Here is an 8,796-nt window from a genome sequence, read left to right on the forward strand (position 1 = left end):
TCTGACGCACAAGTCAGGCAACGAGAGAGGCAGCGTAATGTGGCTACAGTAAAGATTTGCGCATACCTTCGTCGACGTCTGGGGGTCCTTATATAGGACCCCGGGGAGGCGCGGGCACGCTTCTCTATGCGTGCACGCTTCCCCAAACATACCTTAACAAACCTCTGTCCGAAAAGTATCTCTGGCGCCATTCCGCAATCATCCGAGCATATCCCGGATGTGACGGTGGAAGCTTCCGCCGTATGATCCTGTGTACGGCTCGACCGCCAACTCTGCTGCTTGTCGGCGGCAGGTGTCTCGAAGATGATGTTATCCTCTGTCTACTTTGTCCTCTTGCGTTCCCTGTCTATTCCAGGGCCGAGCGGGTCGGTCGCTCGGCAGGCATATCACTTCTGCATCGGTCGTATGCTCGGATGAGACTGCTCCTGCCTGTGTTGCCTTGTGCACCGGCCGAACGGACAGCCCGCTCGGCCCCTGAAACCTTTTTACCTTGAGCATCGGAAACCCGACCCCTAGTCGGGTTGTCTTTCATTCGGCTCGGGGGGATTCACAGTCGGTCGGCTCGATTCATCCGGTCGGTCGGCCTGCTTCGCCCGGTCGGCCGGGTCTCAAGGTTGAATCTCTTGACCTTTGACCTCTACGTGTCGTTGACCTTCCGCCAACGAGGGTCCTCCGCCCTTACCACCGAATCAATATCCATAATTATCGACCCCAAATTCAAATGAAAAAGGGTGAGAGAAAATTTTATTTTTTTTAAAAAAAAATTATTAAAGGCCTAAAAACTTTTTAGCCAAGGGTCTCATATAACCTTGAGACGTCCTGCCAACTGCCCACCTTCACAATTCAAAAATCTACAATAAAGTCTCTCTTTGTTCCAGCTAAGTTTTGAACCGTGATACTTTGTGATTCTACTAAACACTTTACTGTTGCACCTTGCCAGAAGAGGGGGCAAAACATTTGAATCATGTCTTCCATATAACAAAAGACGATTCACTCATCCCCAGACCCTCACTATTCCATCTTTAGGTTAACACGAAGGAGTTAAATTATAAGTAGCTACTAATCATTAATATAAATGATAAAATATAAGGAAAGATAGGATCAAACGCGCTAAATTTTAACCTCAAAATCTGATATAACAATACTCCCTATTTTAATCGTTCCAACTCATGGGGAACGATTAGGAATTAAATTATGATTCAAGGCGACCATTCCAAGGCGCCTTGAATCATGTCTTCCATCCTTTTACGATTAGAGGACCAACTAATCCGTATTTCATCAAAAGGTCAAAACATCCTACTCATTTTCCACTTAATGAGTTTGTTGGAATATTTAAAACCCGCTAATTTGTTATCTTGCTAAATCTTATAGCAAGTGAAATTAGATATATACGCACTATATCAATAATATTTTATATATCGATATTTTAATTTGTGATTTGTATATGGAATTTGTACGTCTCAGACTTTAATTGTAACTATACATTAATTAAAGTGTAAAAATTAAAACAGCTATCCATTTTATATGTTATCAATTGACTGTTAAAAAAATATATATCTATTTAATTGGGCAACGTGTGAACTATTTTCCGTCTTATTATTAATGTAACTAAACCAAACCATGTAAAATTACTTTTGAATGCTCCTCGCAAAAATAGCCGTGCGAAGTGGAGCAGAACCGGACATCTTCATCTCTCGCTCTCCAAGCTTTCCGGATCTGCCTCCCCGACGCATCTCCTTGTTCTCCCGCTTCCCTTTTCCATTCCCTTCTTCTCAGGTCTCTTCCGCTTCTGCCTTCGGCTCGGCGATCTCGGCGGATCCCTAGTAAGTGCTCCTTTCACCGGCTTCCGCTTTCTAGCCGGATTCTCGCCGTTTCTTCGATGAATTCGATCCAGATTTGATAAGTGCCTTCTGATTATTGCAGATCGTATTTGCTTCGATCTGGAATCTTGACACCCCGCCGCTCGAGTAGTTTGCTGATTACTGGTTGATAGCATGGAAAATAGAAAAAATAGTGAAGGATTGTAGTTAGGTCACTCGATCTGATGGTTGGAGCTTATCTTGGAGTTTTGATATGTTTGATTAGGGTACTTGAGAGTTCTAGATAATATAAAGGTACCTATTGGATCGCTGTCCATGATGATGAGGGGACGAGACGGATCCCAGAAGAAACATTTGCTCCCGTCATTGTGTGTTGCTTTTCTCTTTTTTGTTTTTCTATTTCTGTACTATGGGTCTTACCTTAGCAACCGGGGACATCATGCTAACAATGCTTTAGAGTATGGTAGTAAAATTTCTAGATCCATTGGCTGGATAAGTGAGAATAATGCAGAATTAGGCAAATCAGAAGACCAAGTTTTCACTCAGAATGATGAGGAGGAAATTTCCATTCCTAAAAGTTTTCCTGTGAGTGTAATTTCATCTGAATGCTAACTTCCTGATCGTCGATCGTTGTATGTGTGTTAGTTTGTCTTGTCTTTTCTTCTAAAGGTTTGTGATGATCGTCATTCAGAGCTCATTCCATGCTTGGACAGAAATTTTATTTACCAGTCACGACTTAAGCTTGATTTGTCTTTGATGGAGCATTACGAGAGACATTGCCCTCAATCTGAAAGACGATTCAACTGCTTGATCCCCCCACCATCTGAATACAAGGTTAAATAATGGATTGCGTCCTGTAAAGACGCTATTGAATTTCTTCTATATCTGTTTGCATAGTTGTGTTGTCTGAACTTGTCTTATGTTTCTAAGTTGGGTTTTGTCAATTTTTCATGTTAGGTTCCGATAAAGTGGCCAAGGAGCCGAGATGAAGTTTGGAAAGCAAATATTCCGCACACACACCTCGCACATGAGAAGTCAGACCAGAACTGGATGGTAGTCAAGGGTGAAAAGATTGCTTTCCCTGGAGGTGGCACACATTTTCATTATGGAGCTGATAAATATATTGCACACCTTGCAAATGTATGTTTACTCTAACATGAAATCTTATCTTGAATTAGTTTTATTTCTGTTCTTGTTTATGAAAAGTTTACAAAGTGTAGTTACCCTTCTTACTATTTCATTCAACTGGTATCTGTAATGATTTATTAATAAAAAAATATTTTCTTGTTTGGATCAACAGATGCTTAACTTCAAGAATAACATTATAAACAATGAGGGAAGGATCCGAACGGTTTTAGATGTTGGTTGTGGAGTTGCAAGCTTTGGTGGATATCTTTTATCATCTGATATTTTAACAATGTCTCTAGCACCTAATGATGTTCATGAAAATCAGATCCAATTTGCTCTGGAAAGGGGGATCCCTGCTTACCTTGGCGTGTTGGGAACAAAAAGACTTCCTTATCCTAGCAGATCGTTTGAGTTTGCTCATTGTTCCCGGTGCCGAATTGATTGGCTTCAAAGAGATGGGATCCTTCTCCTTGAGTTAGATAGAGTGCTCAGACCCGGAGGCTATTTCTTTTACTCATCTCCTGAAGCATATGCTCAAGATGAAGAGGATTTGAGGATATGGAGGCAGATGAGTGCATTAGTTTCACGCATGTGTTGGAAAATTGCTGCCAAAAAAAACCAAACTGTTATATGGGTTAAACCCTTGTCAAATGATTGCTATTTAAAGAGAAAGCCAGGAATTCTACCACCACTATGCAGATCTGACGATGATCCTGATGCAGTTTGGGGTGTCTCAATGGAGGCCTGTATTACCCCTTATACTGAACGTGAGTGTTCTTCTCTCATGATGATTACTTATATTGCTTCCTATAAAGTTTTTCCTGGAAACTTTTTATGTCCTTTGCATTCAGATTTGCCAAACATGTGCTAATTTATAGTCTTTAAGTTGATCAAAATGTCGTGAGATCAATTTTTAGCATATTCATAATCTGTTGTAGTATGTAATCCATGAACATCAAGGATTGGATTACCTCGTCAATTGTAGTCAATTCCTGTTTTCTAAAATATACGATGTGTTGAATCTTGTTGAGGGTTTCAAATCTTTGTTTGACATAGTGTTTATTTCTCATAACAAAAGTACAAGTGGTTTATGATGAAATATAAAATTAGGTGAATAACCTATAACTAATAACTTGGATAAAAGTATTTTGAATCGCATGGATCTTGACTAATGATACTAAAATTAGTTCTGTCAATCAATGAAAGTTGGTCCTCAATAGAGAAATTAATACACTTTAAAATTTTGAGCCACTTCAATCACAAGGCCAAAATCCTACCATTCCGCTTGTAGATCGAAACTAAAACTGGACAACACTAAGGGATCAGAAGAACCATGCACTGTTGTCCCTATCTTGCTAAGTTTCATCTAAAATTGGAGCTTTGGTTCCAAAGGGAGCCTAGAGAAGGAAGCTTTGTTTGTGAAACCATAGGGGATCAGGGCAACTAAAAGAGCGACAACAATGATAATTTGTGCATCAATGGTAGCAACCTAAGTACGTTGCATTATGTGGTGAAATTGAAATGGGTGTCAATTTGTCTGTGCATAGAGAAGGTTATGGGTACCAACTAGGGGTGCAAACGAATCGAATCGAGTCGAATAATATGGAAATAGTGATATTTGAGTTCGAGCTCGAAAAATATATATGATATTGGAAGCTCAATTCGAAACTCGAAAATACAAATAATTTTGGCTCGAGCTCGATTTGAATTGTTCGAACTTGATTCAAGCATATTCGAACTATAATTCGAAATGACTTATATTTGAATTCAGTTCGAATTATTTGAACCTTAATTTGAATATATTTAAGTTAAAATTGTGTAAAAATTATTAGAATTCAATCCGAGTTCAGCTCGCAAGTCATGAGTGGCTCGTGAACAATCGAACAAAATATTATGGGTTCGAATTCAGCTTGAAAAAATTATCGAACATGTTTGAGTTCAGCTTGAATTCGATAGTTTCGAATACGAATCGAATATTTTTCAAGCCTGGCCGAAAAGTTCACGAACTGGCTTGATTCATTTACACCCCTAGTACCAACTGATTGTCGCATGAAAAGGAACTATATGATTGTGTTATAATTTGCACAGATGAGGAAATCGTGTGGGTTCTAATGAAAGTAGTGAAATGTAGGTTACTAAGTTGATTTATAATTTAATTTTTCTTGAATAAAAAATTATTAATTTTTAACATCATTTTAATTTAGCAGATTAATATTAAAAGCTATATTAATTCTGTAATTAACTTAGCATTTATATTAAATTAGAAGGTCAATTATAGTTGATCCTGTCCAAAATCGATGAAGGTGGTTGGCAACGTGGCTTTGATGTTGACCAAACGAAGACTCCAAGCTGTCCTGTGTGTCACAAAAAGCGTTAGCTGCTGGGCCAAATAAGGGGTCCTTGACATTAACCCTCCGACGCTAAGTCAATGATCGACTAGATGAATAGTAGAATGAACAGTAGCTACAAGCTTGTCTAAAGAATATAGCATCACATATCTGCGCTTGTAGATGGCGACTCCTTTTTATAGTACCATGTAGTGTCTATGCACAAATCTCAAAACATTTCCCAAAAAGGTCAGACCATAAAGAGGTTTTGACACCTTTCCCAAAATGGGCCCGCAATCTCTACGATTGACAGGGTGGAAGCTTCGAACGTGCAGATTACATGCAGAATATTCTGTCCTTTGTGACACAAAATGTGAAAAAGGAATACGAGGCCAATGGGCTATGGAGCCCACAATAACCTCCTTTGGCCAACCGACCGAATAGTCCGATTGACCATCCTTCTCAAGGGGTACCCGATTGGTTTTTATGAATTCGGTCGACGACTCGGCCTTCACTTGGCTTCTTCAGTTGAGTCAGAGAGCTTAAACAGACTGAGTGCCCAAGTTGGTTCAATCAGACATATGGTTTGATCGACTAGACCACTCTACTGAGTTGACTTCTGAATCAGGGATAAGGTTGGAGTGTCGATTTGGCTCCAAGCTCCATGAACGTTGCGTGGATGAGCGTCCGACCGAATTCTCAGTTCGGTTGGCTTGATGGCCCAGTTGGCTATCTCTTGGCCGAAGTTATCATCTACGCTGGCTTCAAAGGTTGACCATTCATTGACTTTGACTGTCTTGACTTTAATCCAACTCAGAGGCCCCCACTTAATCGCCGTGTCAATAGTTATATTTGATTGTCATCAATTTATATTAGTATCAATGTTTTATTAATCTTAAAAGGATCACCTAGCAATTAGATAAAGCTGTCTCTTGCCTAACACACCTAGATAACTGCCTTTTAAAACAATGGTATATAACCAATTATCTTAAAAGGCTGGATACATCATTAAGTGATAGCTTCAAATTTGATTCTAATACCAACACCTTTCGAGGCTTAAACATATATGATGATATCTAACTAATGTACTTAGCACTAACTGTTTGGCACCAAAACAAAATTATAATATACTGTACGCATTACCCTGTATGATATTTTAGTGGTACCTTGGAAAAAAAATATATAGTTGCTACCTTCCATCATCAGATTGGTGCATTAAAAAATTACTGAGTAATCTAATATGAAGTAAAACCATGTTCAGCTGCATTTATAAATATATGGCATCTCAGAATGATAATTTGGAAATTGCTCCTAAAACAAAATATAAAATCCTGTAAAACTATGACATTGTTCCAAAGTTGTCTAACCAAATCAGGACTTGGGGAAATAGTTACTGTTGGCAGGGGTATCAAAATTTTGCTGTATGGTATTCATTTAAAGATAGTTGTTAAAATAATTGATGAACTATTGCTGGTTTACTAGGTTAGATTCTTATTCTGAACTGGTCGTGAAGGCTAAAGAAGTACATGTTCTCAAAATTGGTTTCAGTTCTGTGTATAAATGCCAATTAGTCTTACTGTTTCTATTTTTCTATAAAAGAACATAGTCAGTCACCAGTTCATACTGATGATTTTTCACCCTTCTGCAGAAATTGAAAGAGATGGTGGAAGTGGATTGCCCCCTTGGCCATCTCGTCTAACAACCCCTCCTCCACGTCTTTCTGACTTTGGTGTGTCAAGAGAAATGTTCGAGAAGGACATGGTAAATAATATTATGCATCGTCTGCAATACTAAACTATATTATTTGTAATCTGAGCTGCTTTTAGGTGCACTTGCATTACTAAGTAGAACCTTGAGAATGATCCTTCAGATTTAGGTTTTGATGATACACATTCACAGGAAACTTGGCGACGGAGAGTTGAAAGTTATTGGGGTCTTTTAGGTACACATATTCAGACAAATTCACTGAGGAACGTGATGGATATGAAGGCTAACATGGGATCATTCGCTGCCGCTCTCAAAGATGAGCCTGTTTGGGTAATGAATGTTGTACCAGAAGATGGACCTAACACCCTCAAGATTATATATGACAGAGGACTAATAGGCACCATGCATGATTGGTAATCTTATACTCCTTATGAGAAACATGATCATTGAACTGTGGTACTATCTAACAATTAGCAAAAACTGTTGACCGGTTGCATACTGTTTCCTCGCCTATCTCTTGCTTATCAAGTTACCCAAAAATCATAGGTTCTTGCAATTCTGTTTTGAGTGAATTTCGTTTCTTGCTGGAATAGGTTCTTTCAATTTTCCCCTGATGGGCTCAGTTCTTTGCAGGTGTGAGGCCTTCTCTACGTATCCGCGAACTTACGATCTCCTTCATGCTTGGGCCATCTTCTCTGACATTGAGAAGAAAGGTTGCAGCGCTCAGGACCTTCTGCTCGAGATGGATCGCATCCTGAGGCCCACTGGTTTCGTGATCGTTAGAGATCGCCAACCAATCATTCGATTTATCCAAAAGCATCTAACAGCGATGCATTGGGAACAAGTGGCCGCTGCTGATGCTGAACCCGACTTGGATTCAGGGGAAGCTGCCGAGAAGGTCCTTGTCATACAGAAAAAGCTGTGGCTTATAGATGATGATGAAAGCGCAAAGGATGAAACAGCATGAGAAGCCCGTGTAAGTGCATTATCCTTTGCGAGATCAATTATAAATTGCATGGACACATTATTTTTTATTTGTTATTATTTTTTTTTGTTCCTCCTATAGATTCTCGTTTACTATTTTTGGCTGTTGCAACTTTAGCATTGAGTGACTAAAGCAGAAAAAGTGTTGGGATTTTAACACGTTCTTCAGAAAAATAGAAAAAGTTTCCTGTTGGACCTATTCTTGATAGTTATAATTCCTAGGTTTTATATATTGGCATAATAAAATATTCTGTTTATATTGATTAATTTTAGGATGATCGATCTGATCCCATAGAAGTTTCTCACTGACCACCAAATAAATCGAAAAACGCTCGTAACAAGCAATCCATCCTCAGCATGCTTAAGTAATTACATATTAAAGAAAATTCATTCATTAATTAGTCGAAGTTGGACTCGGACTTGATCTCTAGATGTTGAGGAAATTGAGAAGATATTGCCACTCCACCATTATCTCGAGGGCTAATTATCAAGTCTTGCTTTATACAAAAGTGGTGTGTGAAGTGTGATTTACAATATCCTAATGATGTTGGGATAGTTGCATCTTAAGTCATTGAACTATGAAATGATTATCACATAAATCACATATGTTATGATACAACAACAACAACAATCAACCCTCGAGTAATGGTACAGTAACATAGCGTCTTTTTAGTTTTTTAGATATTTAAGGATTCAGTCTCAGTTTTAATGAATCAATGGATTAGTGGATGATTTTCTTTTAATGAGTAATTGATCTAAGAACACTAGGTTGATGATCCGTCCATTACAAGTGCTTCCCGATTTATTCTGATGGCTGATGAGAAATATCC

General features: G+C 38.7%; 1 protein-coding gene across 2 annotated transcripts; it reads left to right on the forward strand.

Annotated features, from left to right (window-relative positions):
- Positions 1-1,626: 1,626 nt before the first annotated feature.
- On the forward strand, positions 1,627-8,464 carry LOC121979981 (probable methyltransferase PMT3). Of its 2 annotated transcripts, none has more exons than XM_042531951.1 (8): positions 1,627-1,823; positions 1,924-2,405; positions 2,490-2,654; positions 2,778-2,960; positions 3,121-3,715; positions 6,924-7,036; positions 7,175-7,395; positions 7,616-8,464. In XM_042531951.1, exons 2-8 carry the CDS (start codon positions 2,136-2,138, stop codon positions 7,947-7,949), a joined length of 1,881 nt encoding a protein of 626 aa, XP_042387885.1. In that variant the 5' UTR covers positions 1,627-1,823; positions 1,924-2,135; the 3' UTR covers positions 7,950-8,464. The 2 variants fall into 2 exon arrangements, with proteins under 2 accessions (XP_042387885.1, XP_042387886.1); XM_042531952.1 differs by having other exon boundaries at positions 2,512-2,654.
- The last annotated feature ends 332 nt before the right edge of the window (positions 8,465-8,796 follow it).

This window comes from Zingiber officinale, chromosome 5A, assembly GCF_018446385.1.
Source record: "Zingiber officinale cultivar Zhangliang chromosome 5A, Zo_v1.1, whole genome shotgun sequence".
NCBI lineage: Eukaryota > Viridiplantae > Streptophyta > Magnoliopsida > Zingiberales > Zingiberaceae > Zingiber > Zingiber officinale.

What these genes read in the sequence shown, in the direction of transcription:
- LOC121979981 (XM_042531951.1), top strand. Translation starts at nt 2,136, where the DNA reads ATGATGATGAGGGGACGAGACGGATCCCAGAAGAAACATTTGCTCCCG. An exon ending in CCATTCCTAAAAGTTTTCCT is followed by an intron (nt 2,406 to 2,489) that starts GTGAGTGTAATT and finishes TTTCTTCTAAAG; the next exon opens with GTTTGTGATGATCGTCATTC. An exon ending in CCCCACCATCTGAATACAAG is followed by an intron (nt 2,655 to 2,777) that starts GTTAAATAATGG and finishes TTTTCATGTTAG; the next exon opens with GTTCCGATAAAGTGGCCAAG.